This window comes from Gadus morhua, chromosome 10 (genome assembly GCF_902167405.1).
Source record: "Gadus morhua chromosome 10, gadMor3.0, whole genome shotgun sequence".
NCBI lineage: Eukaryota > Metazoa > Chordata > Actinopteri > Gadiformes > Gadidae > Gadus > Gadus morhua.
Genome location: NC_044057.1, coordinates 18,760,450 through 18,781,662, shown reverse-complemented (window position 1 = coordinate 18,781,662; position 21,213 = coordinate 18,760,450). Strand labels below are relative to the sequence as shown.

Below are 21,213 nucleotides of genomic sequence, written 5' to 3'. Positions count from 1 at the left end.
ATGGGAACACGGAACACTATTTCCGCCCCGACAGTCCCAGAGAAGCCCAAGGTCCTAAATGCCTGTTGAATAGCGGAATATCGTGAATATCTTTATACTGCAACCCCATCCCACTGGGAACGATATAAACTGCGATACGTTTTTTTGGAAAATGTACAAAATACTTTTTTTATAACCTTTCCTGCAGGTCGACACTGTTTTCAAACCACTGCAAATATACGGGTGTGTGTGTGTGTGTGTGTGTGTGTGTGTGTGTGTGTGTGTGTGTGTGTGTGTGTGTGTGTGAAATCCTGAGACAGCACGGATGGTTAGCCTATTTCACTCAGTGATTATCAAAAAAAACGAGTCCTATATGTTACACACTAAACATCTTCTACTGATCCACAATAACAACAACAACATCTCTATGCTTCCTCTCGTTCCGGCCCTCACGTTGTCGGCCTTTGCAACCAAAAAAGGTTCACCTTTCTGCGAAACCTTTCTTTCCCTTCACCGCATGAAAGCCCTTCTCCAGTAGCATACCTGCTTCTTCAAGAAAGACACCATCTCACACTCACTAACTCAGCCTCAGCCCCTCCCTCTCCGTCCTCCAGTTCTCCCGGCGCGTTCCTGTCCCACCACCTCCGTCCTCGCGCCTTCAGCTCGTCGTCCTACCGGTGGCGAGGCCCTGAGGCGATGGGCGGATTTTAAGGCATTGTCTGTAGTTCCTGCTGCTGCGGCGGCTGCTAGTGCTGCGGTTGTCGTGGTGGTCGCTGCTGTGTCGCCGGGGGGGGGCCCAGTCATCTCTGGTGGAAGAGGAGCGGCTTCATGCTGCCCGCCTTGAATTTGGGCAGTTGGTTGCTGATGATCTCCGCCAGCATCTCGGGGAACTCCACGCTCAGCGACTTGTTGACGAACGTGTAGAAGCAGAAGTTGAGCAGCCCTCCGACCATCTGCAACACAGCGCGGGAGAAGGCGGAGAGCCGTTGGTCAGCCCGGTTCGCGCGCACACGTGGGACCGCTCTTCGGTTACAGTGTGGAAAGAACAACGACGAACGCTATTCAAAACAAAACGTCTCCTCAGCCCTTGTTCTGAATCATTCAGCTACTCTGCAATCTGTTGTTTTTTTAGAAGCTAGTTTGTGCAGTACTGGGCTTTTTGTTTGTTTAAAGGTCTATTTATAGTCTATAGTTTATTTTTGATTCTGTGCTTAGCTGCCAATTTTTTATGATGTAAATGTTAAGCACTGGAGAAGAAACGTGGGTATAAACGGGTATAGAACTCCTCCCCAGGTGAAGAGTAAGAACCACATTCATCCACTGTTGTAGAAGTGATTGACGCGGAAACCTTGCCTGAGGTCACAGCAGTGTATAAAGAAACAATACATCAAGGCCCAGGTCCCTCCGTTCAACAGACGACCTCGTGCTCCCTCCGTACCTCGTGCATGGAGTCCAGGAGCTTGGTGAGCTGGTAGAAGCGCTGCCAGTTCTGGCTGGAGTTTTCCTCCCGCTTCACGATGGCCTTGCCCAGCTCCTTGATGTAGGACATGCGGATCTCATCAAAGACAGACTGGCTCTTCAGGCCGTCCTTTGGCACTGCAGATGGGGAGAGGAAGAGGAGGGGGATGAAGGGATCTGCTTTTTATTTCCTTTTGTATCTACGTGACGTCACAGCATGTGCTGCTCACTCGAGAGTCTGGCATCAAATGGTTGCCTGCCCCGGTTAAGAAAACAAATAACTTAAAAACGATTATTGAATTGGATCAATTTGTTTGGTACATGCAACAGATTGTTTTTTGGTGGCATGGGCAATTAAAGTTAGACAATGCACCCTGAAGTGTGCCACGGTCATAGCCAGATTTATATAGTTTGTGGTTCTCTCCGCAATATTTGATCCGATGGTTTAATGTTTTGCATGACTTGGTCAGTGATTCTTCCAATAGAAATAATATGCAGATGACAAGCCGTTACCAAAGGAGATAATCTCATACAAGGGATGTGCAGACGATAGGCGAGGCCACACATTCTGCACCATCAGTTGGGTTCAGTCTAGTTTACTTTATATCACCTCACGCAAACTTCGCTCTGCATCAGCACACGCCCTCAGACCACCCAAGACCAAGATCCGCACCATGGGCGAACGGGCTTTCTCCGCTGCTGCCACAAGACTATGGAACGCCCTCCCTGACCACCTGAAGGCCCCACAGACTACAGCTGTTTTAAAAAAAAAAACTTAAGACTTATCTTTTTAAAAAAGCCTTTTGCTAATTACCCTTTTACTGTTTATGCATTATATGTTTAAACAACCGTTTTATTTTTTTCCTCTCCACGTTGAGATTTCTGAATGTAAAGTACTCTACAAATTAAATATATTATTAATATTATCATATACTAGTCAAAGTATATATTAACGAGTGAGGGAACACGTCCATGTGGGACCCTTTGGATCGAGGTGGATATTTAGAACAGCCGGGAGGACGATCCAGAGAGGATAGGTCGATTGAAAAGACAAAAGGCAGCGTACCTGTGCTGAGCAGCAGCAGCACCTTCATGCACAGGTACTCGTCGTGGGACACCTGCAGCCGGACAAACTCGCTGGAGATCTTCAGCATCTGCTCACACTGGTCGGCCATGTAGGGCAGCTTCATCCGGGCCCTGACAGAGTCACAGCACAACAGGGGAATTAGGCCCAATCCCATTTCTACCCCTTACCCCTCCCCCTTACCCCTCCCCTTGTTTTGAAGGGGTAAGGGGAAGGGGTAAGGGGTTGAAATGGGATTGGGCCTTAGGCCCAATCCCATTTCTACCCCCTTGTTTCGAAGGGGTAAGAGGAAGAGGAAGGGGTAAGAGGAACACTAAGGCGTTGCCTTAGTGTTGAAGGCTACGCTTCTTTTATTGGCGTAACTCTGCGTGTAAGGAGAGCTCATTCCTTATTGTGAGACACAGCTGTTTCATTGTTTTATTTAGCCATTACTGGGTTTCTAGGTTACTAAACGACATGCCGTTACATCATTTTGGATCTTGGGATGGATCTTGCCATATAAAAACTGCCACGAAACCAACAGAGGCTGTGAGCCCGAGGATATATGGTTGTTTAGATATTTGTAATCGAGCCATGTCCATAAAAGAGCTACAACACCAGACTTGCATTCTTTCTGGAGGGAACAAACTGTCGTTTGCTACATGGTATAAAAGAAACAGTCACATCACAAGACACCCTGGGGGCTGCTCTGAAGGAGGGCGGAAAGAATGTCAGATCTCAAGTACCGCACCACAATGGATTCCACCGATAATGGGCAGTCAGTGCATTGAAGGCCAAAAAAATGATTAAAAACGAGTGAGGCTGCGCTGTGAAAAAGTGCTGGCGAGCCCAGCGGTGCCTCGAGACCGGGTTTACGTACTCGTTGATGACGAGGTCGGGCGCGAAGCAGAGCATGTTCCCGCTGCACTGCTGGTAGGACCTCCATCCCAGGCCGAAGGACATGAGGAAGAGCCACGAACACTGCAGCAAAGTCATCTGGTCGTCCAGGTGCAGGTTCCTAAAGCCTGTGAGAGGGGGGGGGGGGGGGGGGGGGGGGGGGAGAGAGAAGTGACGGGTGATTAATCCCTGCTGCTGTGATGATAGTGTCGCAAACAAACGGTCTATTCACCGGTTAAAAACGTGACCGTCCAGCCATCGCTCAAGCCACTATCGAGTCAAAAGATCAAACCATGTGCCGGTTATCTTCGGCCGCAGCCGTACACTATGCAGTGGTCCAGTGACCCCTGCCAAACGAACTGAAGGTTACTACAGCCCTTTGAAACCCCCTGACACCCTATTGAGCTAGCACACGGTTAGCACATGAGCCAGCAACCAGACCCCAGCAAACAAGAGCACCGGTGATGAGGTGAAACCACCAAAGTCCCCCGTCCCCCCCCCGCCCCGTTCCCAGGTCATCCTACCTGGCAGGGCCTTGGCCCACTTGACGGCCGAGACCACCTGCCGGCCGCCCAGCCGGTTGAGGGTGGTCATGAGGCGGGTGGAGGTGTCGGGCAGCGTGCTGTCGTAGCCGGCGTAGATGGTGTCGGGCTCGATGGCCTTGAGCAGCGACAGCATGGTGGGGATGAGCTGGGGCATGGACTTGGGCACGAGGGAGCGCGACTCGGCGGGCGGTGGCGGGGCCTGCTCCGCCGGGTTGGCCTGCTGGAGCCCCTTGATGCGGTTCAGCTTCTTGGTCTTCCTCGCTGAGATGGAGGAGGAAAAGGTGGTGTGTGTGTTGGGGGGGGGGGGGGGGGGGGGGGACAGGACAGGACAGAAAGGGTAGACAGTGTGCGGTGAGGAGGTTGTGGTGTTTTTTTTAAGTCGGGCACAAAGCACACACACACACACCCGAGGAATCGTGTTCCGCTGAAGAAAAAAAAAAAAAAAGGCCGATATCTTCCATATCTTTGGGGCTTTGTAGCCGTTGTGTGGTACCGTTGCACGACCTCCGTCGGACGGGCGGTACGTTTGGTTTCCTGTGAAAGGGGTTCCGCCCTTGGAAGTCTAAAGATTAACGACTACGACGATGATGATCAACCGAGACGAATCAGAGTAGTCAACTATCAAAAAAATCCAGAACAATAAAGATTAATCATTAAAACATCAAAGTAGATTTGATTTTCTGATAGGGTAGTCATTCAATATAAGTGGTTGAAATAGGGCGTGACTTGGTGAGATGAATCTGCTATAATTATCATCAGTCCTAGTAGGGCGTGGCACGAGAGAGGCCGGTGCGTTGGCGGTGAACTCCTCACCCTCCAGGTTCATGCCAGCCATCAGACACTTGCGGAAGCGGCAAGCCGGGCAGTTCTTCCGTCGGATCTTATCGATGATGCAGTCGTTCCTCCCGGCGCACAGATAGTTGTGTTGCCCTGCGGGGTGGGGGGGGGGGGGGGGGGGGGGGGGGAAACACACGCCAGGGAGCATTAGTTTGATCACGAGTCTCTTTATTGTGGTGTTTTGGATGAACCTCACGGCATGAGGGACTCTTACAGTCAATGCCGTTCTGTCATCCCCTGTCGAGGATGAAAGACCCCCCTGTCCTCTCCGGAATGCAGAGCTGAACATATGATCCCACGTCGCGCAGCTCAACTCATTTTGCGACCATCAATGCATGCGCGCACGCACACATGCACACACGCACGTCGCACGCACACTAAATGTGTGAAGCTGCCACCAACGAGGCAGGCTAAGGGCGGCTAAAAGCGATGCGGTGTTCTTTCAAAGTTCAAAATTGTGCGATCATAAACAAAACGCTCAAATGAATGCACAGCAAGAACGACAACAAAATACAAATGAGTCACCTTCGACAGCTCGCTTGAAGAACACCTTGCAGCTGCCGCAGGTGAGCACGCCGTAGTGGCAGCCAGACGCCTCGTCCGAGCACACCAGGCAGATCTTGTGGGTGCCCCCGCTGGCCTTGCCCCCCTGGGTGGAGGGTGAGGGGGTGACCCCATCCTGTCTGGAAGTCGAACTGTGGGCAGAGGGGGAGTGTCATGAGGCACGACAGAAGAAAGGCAGGAGAAAACGTCAATAGTGGGCACGCCGTCTGCTGCATCCTCAAGACGCGTTCCGATAAAGCCCAGAGAGTGGGGGCACTGAACTTCATTCGCGCTTGCCGTTATCTTTATGTATTCTCATGCAAATATAAAAATGGAAATAAAACGAGGTCATCAACACGTTTTTCCCTCCCCGGGTACCCGCTCGTCTCCCGACTTCAAAAACTTCCGAACAGCGAAAAGCCAAGCAGCTGTATAAATAACAGATCATCACAGCAGGCGGCTTAGCGCATTCTTAGTTCAAAGAGACGCATCTCGTGCTCCGTCAATCCCCTATTCTCTTTATTCGCCTAAAGACACAAATCCGAACGCCCCGTGCCCTCTACACAACCAGACAGGTTTAATCATAGAGCCCAGCAGAGAATCCATCAGGCTGCGATGTGCGCACACCCAGCCTCGCCACTAGAGGGAGCGTGGCCCTGCAGCAATGCCCAGAGGGCCGAGGTCCCCGGCCCCGCCCCTCTCCAGCCCCAGCGGCCACGGCGGCAACAACAACACACCCCCACACAGGGGAGGATGTCGTGTCCGACTGAAGAGACGTGCGCATCTGCCCGGCCATGTGTCTGTCCGTGTCTCCGTCCGGCTGCCACTGCGCCGAGGGTGGGAAACAAAGGCCCGTCTCTTTTTAGAAGGGGAGCCTTTGTCATCCCCCCCCCCCCCCCTGATGGTCCCGCTATGACAGCCCACCGGGTCGGGGGGCTCGGCGCTTCCAGTTACATAAGAGTGAGTGTGAGGAGAGCGGTGGGCGACGTCGGCCCGCCTCACCTGCTCCGCGTGGGCGCAGAGGGCCGACCGGACCCGAGAGCAAAACAGAGCAGTGAGGCCCCTTCACGTGCACTCAGGCGCTGGGATTAAAAACCCATCATTTATGAGCCACTCAACGACCAGGAGACTGAAGGGCCGAAGGCGTTCGTTTGCCGGTTGGAAAGGAGTTGTGCAGCAGTAGCAGCAGTGCGTTCAATAAGAGGCGTGGCCCAGCCCCCCCCCCCCCACCCCCCCCCCCCCCCCCCCCCCCACCCTGAAGAGTAGCGTCCCTGCGGTCAATAACGCATGTGTTCCGACGGGTAATGAACTTTCCATATCCTGCTGCTTCCTCTCCCTTCGCCCTCGCCTTATGCACTTTAGAACATCGAGCCCTTCAAGGGGCTCCACGGCCACCTGTGTGTGTGCGTGTGTGTGTACAGGTGAACATCGCCACGGAGAGCCTACACGTCGGTGTGAAGGACAGCAGAAACGATTCTGATGGGGCGTTTCGGGTCTGCGCCACGTCACACATGCGTGAGACCATCGTCAACAAAGAGCTCTCAGGATGTCATGTCGTGCAGATGGCTCATTTTTGGACAAGAAAAAAAATGAGAAGACAACTTCCTTGAGGAAGTCATTGCATCTGAACAGCGAACTGCACAACAACATGCACGATGACTAATGGCACGCAACCTATTAAGCTGCTTGTTATCTAGTCAATCATGCATTTTAACGATGCACATCACAGCATAAGTGGTGCTAAACAAATATGGTAATGTATATCATGCACATCCTGTTATTATTATTTCTTATGACATTGTTGCCATGAGTCAGGAGTAACTCTCCAGCAACTCGTCTCTCCTTTGCTCCCCGATACTGGCTGGGATGGCTGGAGGGGTGTTGGCCGAGGCCAGCTGGTAAATGGGCGAATGACAGGAATCAAGCCTGAACCATTCAAGCTTACTGGCAGCTCAGGATCTCGGAGTGGAAGGAGGAAAGGGAAGAGGGAACGTATCCAAGAGGAATCCAAAGCCAACATGAGGAGACCATGCAAACTGCACAAAGGCCAGCGTTCAACCAGTCTGCGTGTAGGCCTGAATCTATGCATCCCATATCAGCCCACATAGTCCAACCGTGTACAATACCCAACAGAGATTAACGATGAAGACGGATTCCAGCTTCCCACGTCACTTTTGCCTTTAATGAAGTGTTGAAGTGTTAAAAGAAGGTGAATAAAAAATTATGAATGATTTGATCAGAAAATCGTCTCCTCTACGCGTCTTGCTACGTGTCATGTGATCTCCTTCCCCCGAGCAAAATCAATCAAGTGCTCTTTTATCGTTCCACCCCAATTCTTTTCACCTTGTGTCTTCCTATGGGTGGAGAACTCCAGTCTTGACGGTGTATTTTAGGAGGAATATGTGCAAGTGTGCCAATTAAGGATTGTGGGAAAGCGATCGCAGTGCCAGCATCATCTTTTACAAAAATACGGATTCCTTTGTTCTTTTTCATATCAACATCTGACGCTGTGAATGTGCACTCGCATAGCACTAGTTTCTGTTGTAGCCTAGTTTACTGAGCAAATCCATTGCTTTCAGGGCTGAGACAGCTGTGCCTGAGGAGAAGATAATGGTTTATAATCCTGCCATTATAATAACGTCATGTGTTCTAAATGCAGCATTATATCCACTATTTATAATGTCCTGACCTGAACACAATTCCATGCTTGGCAACATCGTGGTATGTACGCTAAACAGGGCTTTGTTTTTTTTTTCCCGCGTTACAATAACAACAACAAACCCCGTTACGCTACCTGCGCCCTACAGCAGACCTCAGTGTCAAGTGGGTTAGGCTAATCATTATTGATCCAGCTCCTACAGCCATTAGCTCGGTGTGAACATACCAACATAGCAACGCAACAACGCAGAGGGCTTTGCATACGGATTACAGGCTGTGGCGGGTGGGCCGTGGGGGACATGCGTGTGGGTCGAGCGGCTCGCTCGCATGATCACATGTTCTGACGGCAGCCGGTCACGTCAAGCACTCGACTGTGTGAGAAGAATGGCTTCTTCTTCTTCTTCACGGCTAGGCGGAACACAGAACAAACACGAGCAATGCCCCCCCCCCCCCACCCCCCCCGGCCCTGGGTGTGATCATCACAGGGAGGGGCGCAGGGGGAGAGGGCCCTTCACTGTTCCACTGGGATGAAGGCCTAAAGGAGGCGTGTTCGTCATACTAAGTCCGCTGGCCGGAATCCAATTGGTGACAGCAAACAGCTTCTTACGATCCTCCGAAGAAGTCCCCCCCCCCCCCCCCCCCCCAAGTTGTAAACAAACGTAACCTACTTTCTCTGTCCGTTTGACTCTGTTTAAGGGGTGGTGGGTGAACAACAGTGAGGATTTCTGATATATAGATATATTAGATACATAGCAATAGTGTTAGAACAACGAAGTAACGCAGTAAACACAGCCCTCTGTTGCAGCAGAGTGAGGAGAGCGGGTTTATTTCTCTCAAGTTTGCAGGAACCATATGCCGAGCCGAGTGCTTGTTGTCCACAGGAAGCTGCTGCATTCCCACCAGTTTACTAGTGTTCAGGGCAACGCCAGAGCAGCGCATTCGCCCCGCGCTCCGACTGAAACACAAGCCTGCCCTTCAACAAGTGAGAGCTGGGAGATTCAGACGCTTTAATCTCGAGCGCGTCCGTCGATAGGCCACTTCTTCAGGCTGGCCGTCGACCTGCCCGGCCCCTCTGCTCGACAGATCATAATCCCTCGTCAGCGCTTCATGTGAGCCGTGCTGCGACGGCCGTCAGGGTTCTACCGATAATCAATTAAAAGCGAGCGAGCAACAGGACACCGCGTAAGAATGTCCAGGCAGCCAACGTAACTCCCACTGGGTTTGCCGCCATCAGTAGCACGCCGACACACATGAACGCACATGCAGCTGGAGTTAACCTTTGGCAGTCAGGTGTGGCTTTGTCCTCGGTCTCGGAGAACAATAACACTAGAAGGAGGCGCGTTGTTTAGAAAAAAAAAAATGGCGGGCTGGCCACGCGGTAAACCATAGAAATGAGCATGCATAGTAATACGTGTCAAGTCAAAGTCCACTTTATTGTCAATTTCAAAATATGTGCCGGACACACAGAGTGACACACACTGTGCAATAAGAACAAAAGGGTAAACGGAGGTAAAATAAGTGCGCTCCATTCTACCTCCCTGCAGGCTTATGAGGCAGGGCAAGAAGGAAGTGTTCCTTCGCCATGTGCGTGTCCTGGTCAACAGAATGCCGTGGCTCTGCTTTAGCAGCCACCCATTCCCCTGCAGGCGAACGAGCCAGGGCAAGAAGGAAGTGTTCCTTCGCCATGTGCGTGTCCTGGTCAACAGAATGCCGTGGCTCTGCTTTAGCAGCCACCCATTCCCCTGCAGGCGAACGAGCCAGGGCAAGAAGGAAGTGTTCCTTCGCCATGTGCGTGTCCTGGTCAACAGAATGCCGTGGCTCTGCTTTAGCAGCCACCCATTCCCCTGCAGGCGAACGAGCCAGGGCAAGAAGGAAGTGCTCCTCCCCAGCCACCCCAACCCCCCTGGCCTGAGGTAGAGCCACCAAAATAGAAATGGGGAACCGGTCTACTCACTTTGATTCATCGTCCGTGAGCTCAACAACAACAGGGCCGTGCTGTGTGTGAGTGTGCATACGTGTATGTATACTGTTATACACAGTCGCATGTCTGTGAGCCGTATTTTTGATTCTGGACATGCGTCCATTTTTCTCATGCCTCGTATGGGTCGAGGGTGAGAGCGGAGATGCATTACATCATACATCTTCCGTTTCATAATTTGGGGAGAAAAAGCAGGGCAGAATATGCAAGAGACCATTTGCCCCCCTTTTCTTCCACAAACATGAAATGGGAGCAGGCTGTGGCAAGACCGATAAACGGTCTGAATACTCCAGCAGTATTCCTTCACCATTAACCAAACTGTTTCCTATACCACAGCGGTTGGGGCCGTTGGGTCATACAACGTGCCATTGTATGCACTAAGGCCCGCCCTCCCCCTTTACCAGCCCCCCCCCCCCCGCCCCGCCCCCCCCCGCCCCCCTCTTTACCCCCCACCACCGTAACACCTCCCCATTCATGCTCAACTGCCATGTTCGGTTAATTTATCGCCCTGGGCTCCCGTCTGCAGCGGTTCGACTGTCCAACATGTGGAGGTGGGGGAGCTTAGCCTCTCCTTCTCAGCGTGTGTATCTCAAGACAAAGATAACCCTCTGCCAATCACTCCCGTCTCCATTGTACCAAGGAGCTGTGTGTGTGTGCATGTGTGTGTGTGTTTGTCTAGGTGCACGGCCACTGTGGAGGCTAGGATTACGGTCCAACTGCTGGCTGTACTGTGCTGTTGGCGGTTGCTCGATAAGCAGCCCATACCATATCGGGACGGGGGTGGACCCGATGTCTGGAAACATCCAATGTGCTGACTCGACAAGCCCACGGCATTAACACTGAGCAGAAGGGGTGGGGTGGACGGTTGCGTGGAGAAAGCCCACAAGAAGAAGAAGAAGAAGAAAAGCAACAGCCTTAGCTCCAGCCTACCAACACGGTTACACAGAGTATTTCAGGTCGGGGTATTTCCGACAGTGAACCGTGCTGACTTCTTTACGATCAGCTGAGCCGAACTAGCGAAAGTGTGCGGTAATACGGAGGAAGTAAAGGGAATGTCAGGTATGTGATCTGGTGAGTTAGCGCTGCACCAGCTGTGGGGAGCAGAGGGGGGGGGGGGGGCGGGTTGGGGAAGGGGGGGGAGAGAAAGTAGGTCAGCGGTGAAGCTCCGCGGTCCACCGGGCCATTGCTGACACACCCACGCCTTGGCCCAGGCGCGCGACCGGGCCCCGACCACGCACGTCCCTTCACCGCATACTGCATGATACCATGAACGAGGGCCTGCCCCGCACACACGTGCACGCACACACGTGCACACACACACGTGCACACACACGCACACACACACACACACACACACACACACACACACACACACACACACACACACACACACACACACACACACACACACACACACACACACACACACAAACACACACACACACACAGAGCCTGGTCGTGCAGTTGATTTACAGAGCCTAGCCTGCTGTCACACCCTTGGTGAGCAGGATGAGGAAGCCGAAGAGACAGAGGGCTGTCGGGAGAGCGAAAGACAGAGAGAGAGACAAAGACTGCTGTGAGGAGGGAGGGAGAGCAAGAGCCCAAGACAGGGGGGCAGCTAGGAGGGAGAGAGGGAGACGGACGGACAGCGACAGGGCTGTTGGAGAGACCGGTCGAGACACAGTAGGGAGGGGGGAGGGGGCAAGGGCACTGCAAAAACAGGCAGGGCAGGGCGTGATAGATCGAGACCTTGACGGCTGAAACAAGCGAGCCTGTATGGAGCCCTCACTTTCTAAAATAACTCCGGGACAGACCGCCGATGCCACTAAAAATAAGGAGGCCAAATTCCTTGCGTTGTGGGGACGATGCACGCCGTGAGCCCGACTCATCCGACCGGTCGGGTTGGAACACGCCGGCCTGCTCTGGTGGACGGCGGCGCAGTGGGATCGCGGTCCCACTGAGGGCCCTCTGTTGCTTTGACCTCCACACACCCGTGTGGAGGAGGCCCTGGGCTCAAGGCTTTAACCTTACCATCTCTGGTCCAGAGGGCATCCATAGAGGGGCCCACTGTGTGCAAGCCCTCCCGACACGTATCCTCTTTAAGTCGGCTCCCGTTCCGACTTCAACACCTCTAAGTATAGCACCACCCTACACGACAATTTCAACAGAGTGCCTACCGTGTTGCTTACACAAACGTTTAAGCACTGATTTGGCCTTTCGAAACACTCTCGGATTGCGTCACCTTGAAAAGTTTCCCTTATGCTCGTTGCCAATGCATAAACTTGCAACAATTTGCAAGGAATAAAAACATCTTCAACATTGAAAAAAGTACTAAATTCCATTTTTTGCTTTTTGTCATATTTTATGGTTATTCATTTGTTATCAACACATACCCATTGTGATACAAATATACTATTGCTCTTGTGTAAATGAACCATGGCACAAAGGTTTGATCTAATGACGCGAATTACAAACTAAACACTTCAAAGACTTTCCGAGCAGCAGTGCTGAGGTGTGTGTGAGGGGCACAAATGCTGATGTGCTTGTGCACACAACAAAAAAATAGCATGCGATCAAACGACTTTTTGCATTAATGTCAGACAGTTTGCAGACTGCAATTTGGAGCCATCCCATAGTCTGGGTTTCATCATACTGTTGCTTCTGCCCTCGACAATCAAAGAAGTAGGCTCTGTTCCATTATTAAGACATTTCATGGGTTACTTTTTCTTTTCACGCTTCCTACATTTAGTCCAATGCTTTTCATGAGCTACCTGCAGTATCACCATGGGTTTTTATTCTTCCGTATTTTGCAGCCCCTTTATTCCCTTAATACTTCTACCATGACAATAAAAACAATTTATGCAACAATTGAAAGGGGTACAGAATGGGGTAGCTATGAGATGCATAATTTTGAATTACTTTGCTATAACTAATAGCATTTAGGGCGCCCCACATAATTGGCAACTACGAGTTATTGCTTCTCCTTCGATTAAAGAAATTATGATACACCATAAAGATGAGTTGTCCAACTGCTTCCAACATTAGCAGTTATTATATGTGTGTACCGTATATATAAATATATATATATATATCAGTGGCGGCTGGTGGTTTTTAAAGTGAGGGAGGAAGGACTGCGTGCTTGGTTGCCATTGGCCTGCTTGCACTGTTGGTGTATGGTGGCATAAGAATGTGAGACTCAAGTTGTTTCAGGGTGTTTTGGTGAACTACAAAATAGCAGGGAGGGAGTTATGTGAATAATATGTATACAAAGCCACCAGTGGCATCACTGTAATTTGAGAAGGAAAGGATGCAAAGCATATTAGTCAAATCAGGCCTACTATTGATTTGTAAAAGTAAATAAAAAAATATGGGCCTATCATTGGGCCTATTTTTGCCCTCACTGACTGAAGTTGTTTAGCTATGTTTATTTTCAGTTACAATTGCTTTTAATGCTACCAGTAAGTCATGCGTACCTAGCAAACCATGTAGCACTCACAACACTGACGTTGCCATTACTTCTGGTGACCTTGATTTTGGGAAGTGGTCTACCTCTTTCTTTGGTCGCTAACCTAGCACTGTAACTGAATGAATGGAATGCTTTTTGTAATAAGACATTAACAATGTCCTCCGTTTCCAATATTTCCATTGTGCATTTAGGATCTCGCTATCGCAGATTTCACTTGCTCTGCGTCTCTCAGACTGAGCACCACGGCAATGGGTTTGTTATCGACAGCGTTGCCAGATTGGGCAGATTTCCCGCCCAATGATAATTTTTCCAGCCTAACATGGTTAAAAGTAGCCCAGTTGGGTGGGAAATCGGACCAATCTGGCAACACTGCTCAACATCCAGGGATCCTGCTTATTGGTTCATAGCGCAGACGGATAGATTTTTGCGCGAATCAGACCCCTTAAGGTCCCACCCACTCAGAGGAGGATTTTCCTCCTCTCTCCCATTGAAACCCATGTTATCCACCGGCCGCCAGTACTTTCGGGTAAATGAATGGGAGTCAACGGAGGCTGACGGAGGACGTTCCTCCCTGAAGTAATTGTCAATAGGCGATAGGGGGTGCTAATGTCCCTTTACCCAGGGAAACGAACATTATATAGTCAAAGGCAATAAAGTAGTCATATTTAAGGGCATTAATTCATTACAATAGTCTGGGCAATCTACATTTTTTATTCTCAACAATGTTAGAGAGGATCTTCCTCCCTCTCCTCAATGGAGAAGCCTCCACTGATATATATATATGTGGTAATAACACAGCCATCTGACACATGAACATGCGTGCTAGGAATATTGGCACAACAAAAAGGTGTTTGGTGGGCTTAGTCCTATTGAAAGTTGACATTGCAATCACTGACTGTGGACATTGCACAACGTTGATACCAAGACGATGCAAACCGCTACAGCACTGCCTTAGGCTACCCGGGTACTATGGGTTCACTGGTGTTGCAATGTAAACATGCTCAACGACAGGCCTGTTTCTACCAGCCGGACTGTAAAGGCAGGGGACAAGCCCCTCCTTAACCACCCTTTGAATAATACAGAAAAGAGGAAAGCCCATTTAAAAAAAAATACTGGAACCCCAAGCCATGCCCGATCACAGCGCAGGCTCCAAGAAAACAAGGTATACCATTGACAAGGCTCCAGGCCGCCCTGCCTCTTCTTGTTTTGTCAGAACCGGTCGGCGCTGGCACGACCGCTGAGTCACAAGGTAAAAACGAGTTGTTGGTGTGGAGATCTGGCAAGGAGACAGGCACGCGAGTCGGTCTCATGCCAGCGCTTCTAACTGATGTGTGGTGGACTGTTTCCAGCCCGGAGGCGGCTGCTGCTGCTACGGGCGGCGCCGAGACATGCATGCTCGACACCTCCTGATGGGAATCGTCATGGCTTACATTGTGATGGACAGATCACAGAGATCTGACATGCGATCCACCAATAGGGCTGGGCCGGGCTCTTAGTTACGATATATTTTTACTGAAATCACCCTTTGACTTTGGAGAAGGGTGCGGGACTTAACGACTTGGGCTAAAGTCACGCAGAGGCCCTGTTCTTACAGACGTTGGGCTCTGTGCTAAAGCAGTAAGCAGCCTAGTTTTGTGAAAAGGTTCTAACAAAGTCGGCAACCAAATGCAGACCTAAGGACTGAACTGGTGAGGGTTCTAATCCGTTAAGACCTAACGCACACAAAACAGAACCTGACCCTGGATCTCAGAAGCGACGCTCATGAGTCATTCAAAGCCAAGGTCACACCTCGGACCGAAAACTTAATCTCAAAGTCAAACATACACGACCACAGTCATTGCAAATGACAGCCACATGTGTAATGACGATGTGGGCTGTGGTGTGTCTCGTTCCATCTGTTCCTGGTCAATGACTCTTGGCTCCGCTGTCATGCACTCAGAAGGTGATGACGGGAAACAACTTGTCTGAAAGTAGGTAGGCCCTCTCAAAAGAAGCGATACTCTGGAGCCGTAACGTTTTCCAATCCCACGTATGCATGTACGGACTGATATGCGTGCCCTTCACACGCATTCAGACACATACAGTCAAACCAACACACGCAAGAGCCGACAAAAAACAACGCCCTGGCATGCGAGTGAGGGTTCGTGCAAGTGAGGTCTTTGAGCGTTGGCACGGCAAAAAAAAACAACACCTCAACAGTTTTGTCGGAGAAACACAGAGAGAGGGGCGTGAATGTGCGTCCAACGTCCAGAACCAAGAGGAAAACAATGGGAGGCTCCTCCCCAGACTTCTCTCTGCCTCACGCCACGGCTGGCTTCAGTATTCCTACTGCGCCAGCGCTAGGCCGGGCCCCAAAGCCTCCTTTACGACTGAGCCCGTAAAAGAAAGAAACCGTGGAATACGCTCTGAAAAAAACTAAAAAAGGGCCTACATAAATAGCCACATTGTGCGTTGAACGAGCAGATTGACATAAAGGAAAACTTTACATAGAAACTCAAGAAACCATGTGCCCACCCTGGACTAAGTTGGGTCAAAACCCTAGACCTAGGAGGGTAAATGAGGGTGAAGGAGAAGCACAGAGCCCGTCCGAGCCACTATATTACCGTCTCGCCCCATATACTGACGAAACGGCTGCCATCAACAATATCTCCACACATTTCAGTCGTGCAACCAACCACGTTTTTGCCTTCTTAATGAATTAACTCTAAAAGGTTTCTGAAAGACAGGGGTTGCTTTGAGGCCGGATTAGACGAAAGCACCGTGTGTATATTTCTGGCCTACTGCAATTAGTAAGATAGAAGGGATATGGCTTCAAGAGCACACCCACTTAGCCATACAATGCCAGCATCCTGTGAAACAGAGGCATTATAAAACCAAACAACAATTCAATATTACACTATTAGAACTGCTGAGGCCACGACTCTGCAACATTTGAACACATCCAGGGTATACACGTTTCAGAATTAACCTAAATCTTCCAGACGGATGTGCTGATCAAGCAACCAGTCCAAACCCGTTCTTGTTGTGGGTAATGCCACGCATGTGGACATGATTTGCATCGACAGTATCCAGAAAAATACTTGGATCCCTCAAGAGCTCTTCACACAAAGGAATTCCCTAGTGCCTACATTAGTTCCTCCTCTCAAATGCCAAATGCCTTACGTTTTCACCAAGTCATGTATTGTATACAGCAAAAAAACACAACTCTGGAACCAACATCTGTTAAATCTAGGGTAGGAGCCACCGTACCGTGGACAGTACAATCCACACTCAAACACACACTAGTATTTTGTGCGAGTGGATGTATCCATTAAACATGCATGCATAAAATAAGGGATAATCCTTTCATTATTATTGTTATTCTTAAGATTGCTGTAAGGTTGTTTATATTCATGCAGCGGGAACATTTGACACGGTGCATAGGGTAATATCCAGAGCATTGCATTACAATCTGACAGTTGAAAGAGCTTATATTTAGATATTCCTTTCAACAGAAGATGTTGTGTCAGCAAGTTAATAAATGCTGGCGTGCATAACGCTGCATTAAGGCTATACAGGAATAGTGGTAGGTGCCACCTTCCGTGGTGCTAAGAAAAAAAAAAGTTGAAATGTCAAACTCCAACTCTCCAAGTAGGGGATCCCAAGTTAGAAAGTGGAAACTTTTTGACAGGCGTGACAGTATCCCCCACAGTATGCATGTATCTATCTATCTATCTATCTATCTATCCATATATACACACACACACACATCTAGAAGTATTATTCAAATTGCCTCCATTGTGTGTGTGCGTGTGTGTTCATGTGTGTGTGTGTGTGAGCCATGATATCTCTGATGGGTGGGCTCGGATAGACCCCACACAATGTCCTGGGTGGATGCTAATTCTCACCTGCCGACGGCGGAGGAGAAGGAAGGAGAGGTAGGGAAGTTGTCCGTGGAGCCCGCAGACTGCACCCGGCTCCAGGGCTCTCTGACGCCGGTCAGCGGGGGGTAGAGGCTGAAGACGGGGGGTTTCTGATCCTTTTGCTGCTGTCCTCCACCGGGACTGGTGGTGGAGGTGGGCGTGCCGCTCGGGTTCACCCCAAAGTGGTAGCTCTGGCCCCCTGAAGTGCTCACCCCGCAAATGGAGATGGGGCTAGCGCACGACATGTCGGACGAGGAGGACGACGCGCTGCTCATCGGGCAGAACCCGCGGCCACAGGTCGCCTTCTCCTGCTTGACCACGCCGGGAGTGCACAGCCGGATGAAAGCCGAGTCCGACTCTTTCTTGATCGCCGCCAGAGGGGTGGTAGGAGTGAGGGAGGCCGGAGTGGCTGGGCTGCTGCTCGACAGGTCCTCCCGGAGGGCCAGGCCGCTGCCGTTCAGCGTGGTGGAGCTGGGCTCGCCTCCGTTAGTGCTCAACGTGAGCTTGGACTCCTTCTCGGAAGAAATGTCCCCCAGCAGAGAGTCGTCCCCGAGGGTGGAGAGGAAGGCGTCGTCGCCGACATAATAGTCGGAGGGGGACCCGGCAAGCTCAAAGTCTGGGAGAAGGTCCAAAGTGTTGTCATTGAACAGCTTTGTGTTCATCTCCTCATCTTTCCCAACGTGCCCAAACGAGTCGTGATCCAAATCCATGGAATGGTGGTCGACCTTGTCCATGGAGAAGTCATCCGTTCTGAGGGGGAAAAGGTTAGGGTCTGATCCCCCGATAAGGGAATCCATGGAGGATGAGTGGGTAAGATCCGCTATGCTGGCCTCCAACCGGGAAAGGTTATCCCCAAATGTGTAGCGTCCAAGGGAAGCTGTGGTCTGTGGCTGGAACAACTGCTGCTGGGCCCTCTGGTCCTTGGACGCCCCTCTGGGCTCTGAATCCTCCAGTATGAGGCCAAAAGAGGCAGTTCCAGAGGCAGAAGTGAGCTCCTCTGGAAGTGGACTATTGCTGAGGCTGTTGGGCACATCTCCAGGCTGCATCAAGGGGCTGGACGGTAGCACAACAGCAGTGGCAGATGTGATGGACATCGCACTGTGAGGAGCGACTTTTAATGGAGTTCCATCCACGGGGCTTTCTGTGTAGAAAAGTTTGCTTAAATGGTCATCTCTGTTATTTCGTATCTTCTTCACTCTGCCTTTATCCATCCCGTGATCCTTCAAACAGAGATTGACAGTGAGTTTGAAGCACTGTTTAACATTTGTAAATTAGTTCAAGAAGTTGTGTCAGTATTTGATCTGGCAGACGGATAAAGGAATTGTGATCCTAGCAGTCAATGTGTGCAGCCGCTGGTTATCTGAACCCGATCTAAACGGGCGGTGAAGGTTGTCACGTATGTAAATCTCTGACTGCAGCCGAGCGCGCCATTGATCTGCAGCGTTGCTGCCATACTCGTTAGCCCAACACCTACGTTAGCATCCGCCTCCCCTTACTCATAGCAGATCCGTTGAGGAGCAAAGTTCACACAGGCTTATCGTAGACATCACTCAGACAAACGTGTTCATACGGAGGAATATAAACACACCCCATCCTAATAAATTTAATATTTGCCTTGTGTCTATCAGCAGTAACGTCATTGCTACCACACTGCTATCTCCTTCAAGTACCGTTCCTTGCTAGAGATGACATGAACCCAAATCTTGAGGGTCCACAATAACACAGTGCAACACTTTAAATGAATACAATTTTAAACTCTTACCGTTCAAAGTGTGTGTGTTGTTTTGGGGGGTGTCTATATATCTCCTGACAACATTGTTTTGATGGCCAGTATCATTAACAACACGGACACTAGCGGACACTACGGAGCTTGTTTTCTTCCTCATAGGCCTGCTCCTGCGTGTTTACAGGGAACCCGGGCGACTCGAGTGCACTCTTATGGAGGTTTTTGCAGTTTCTAACCCCCGCTATGCGATGAATCTAACATGCGTTGGTCAATCACAGCTAGCCATTATGAAAGTAGGCGCTAACCTTTGGGAAAAACATACAAAATGGAGATCTCAGTGAGTCAACGCCATGGCGGCTGTGTTTACAACACGCAGCGCCGCCTTTTGGTAGTATTGGAACACTGCACCTTTCACTCAATGAAGATGACCTACTTTTGAAAACGATGGTTATAACTTATTTTGCGAATTAAAATAGATATCTCCATGGCACCATATGCTTCAAATTAAATATATTTCCCCAAACACTGCTTGCAATGTTATCCCTAATTGACATGGTTCAGACGGGATCTTATATAATTGTTTGGATCGTTCAAACTACATAATCCGAAAATAACATTAATTAAATTCTCATTTCAAATAAGTATTCTACACATGCTTCAAGAATATCTGTTATATCTGTATACTATTCACCAATATTTAAAGGTAAACAACCTCAGAGCAGTACGCCTCCTGTTTAGGTGAGCTCAATGCGGGCCCTCTAGCGGCTCAAGCTTGAACAGCAGACAGATTCATAAACAACACAGACCATCACTTTCTGTTTACAATGTTTGTGCTTAACGTTTGCTATCCCTTGTTCAATAAATAATCAGTTGTTTGCTAGAAGAAAAAAAAATCGTTATACAATTGAGACCCTGACCCCACTAGGCCAGCTTAGGCCATTAAGCTAACACCAATATTAAATGAAACACTACACACTTGGTCTCAAAGATGCACGTTTCGTTTCATGTTATCCTAATGGAGCACAAACCAAATGCCATTCAGTTGGACATTACATAACTCAGAGGTCTACTAAAGGTTATAAAACGGATAGAAGTCTGCCCTATTTAAGACCAATTCTTGCCTTGCATTATTCATGCTGAAATTGAATGGAGTTCAATCACCTGGGAATACTTATATGAACAGGGAGTAGCGATGAATAGAGTTTGGGGAGGCTATACTGTTCATCCTATCCTTGGAACCAGACGAATCTGCAAGCTCATGTTTTATTTGCTCTGGCAGATTCGTAAATTGGTCTGTTGATGTCCGGTTAGTACAAACAACATCAGAAGAAACGAATCACATATAAAATACTTATTATGTAAATGGTTAATGGAACATTTATGAGTTTATGAAGAGCTTTAGGCGGCAAAATCCCACATCAGTGAAAAGGAAAAATAGATGAGCCACACATACCCACACATACACACCCACACACCCAACCACACACTCTCTCTCCCTCTCTCTCTTACTGTCTCTCTCCCTCCCACTCTCTCTCTCCCTCCCTCTCTATCTCCCTCCCCCTCTCTCTCTCCTTCTCTTTCTCTTTCTCCCTCTTTCACTCCGTCTCTTCCTCCCACTCTCTCCCTCTGACTCTCCTCATCTCTCTCTCTCTCTCTCTCTCTCTCTCTCTCTCTCTCTCTCTCTCTCTCTCTCTCTCCCCCCCCCCCCTCTCTCTCTCTCTCTCTCTCTCTCTCTCTCTCTCTCTCTCTCTCTCTCTCTCTCTCTCTCTCTCTCTCTCTCTCTCTCTCTCTCACTCTCTAAATCCCTGCTGTGTGAATCCCACTCAGTGCTGCTTAGCAACCCTTCTCCAGCTCTGCTCTGAATTAACAGTGTGAAGCGTGACCACTGCATCGCTAAAAAAAAAAAACAGGAGTCAAGGGTCCACTCCTAAAATGAGGACAAATTAAATATTTAAATCAAACAATTAAGGAGAACAGAAAGGGTAACAGAAGCAATGCTGTATGCTCAAATTTGCCCTACAAATCTGGTAGGCCTACGTACAATATGTAAATTAAAAAATATTTTTATGAATTTCAGATGGCAACGTCATCTGGGACTGAAATATGCCAGACAAATGGTGTGATTAAATTACTCCCAACTATGTGAGTATGAAGTGCATGG

The 21,213-nt window shown here is 49.6% G+C and overlaps 1 protein-coding gene across 2 annotated transcripts; it reads right to left on the bottom strand.

Moving 5' to 3' along the window:
• Positions 1-181: 181 nt before the first annotated feature.
• nr3c1 (nuclear receptor subfamily 3, group C, member 1 (glucocorticoid receptor)) lies at positions 182-19,434 on the bottom strand. Of its 2 annotated transcripts, none has more exons than XM_030367375.1 (9): positions 19,089-19,434; positions 17,312-18,546; positions 5,305-5,474; positions 4,756-4,872; positions 3,922-4,203; positions 3,381-3,525; positions 2,504-2,634; positions 1,418-1,575; positions 182-932 (listed from the first exon to the last, which is right to left on the bottom strand). In XM_030367375.1, exons 2-9 carry the CDS (start codon positions 18,535-18,537, stop codon positions 780-782), a joined length of 2,382 nt encoding a protein of 793 aa, XP_030223235.1. In that variant the 5' UTR covers positions 18,538-18,546; positions 19,089-19,434; the 3' UTR covers positions 182-779. The 2 variants fall into 2 exon arrangements, with proteins under 2 accessions (XP_030223235.1, XP_030223234.1); XM_030367374.1 differs by having other exon boundaries at positions 17,312-18,467; positions 19,089-19,428.
• Between the last annotated feature and the right edge of the window lie 1,779 nt (positions 19,435-21,213).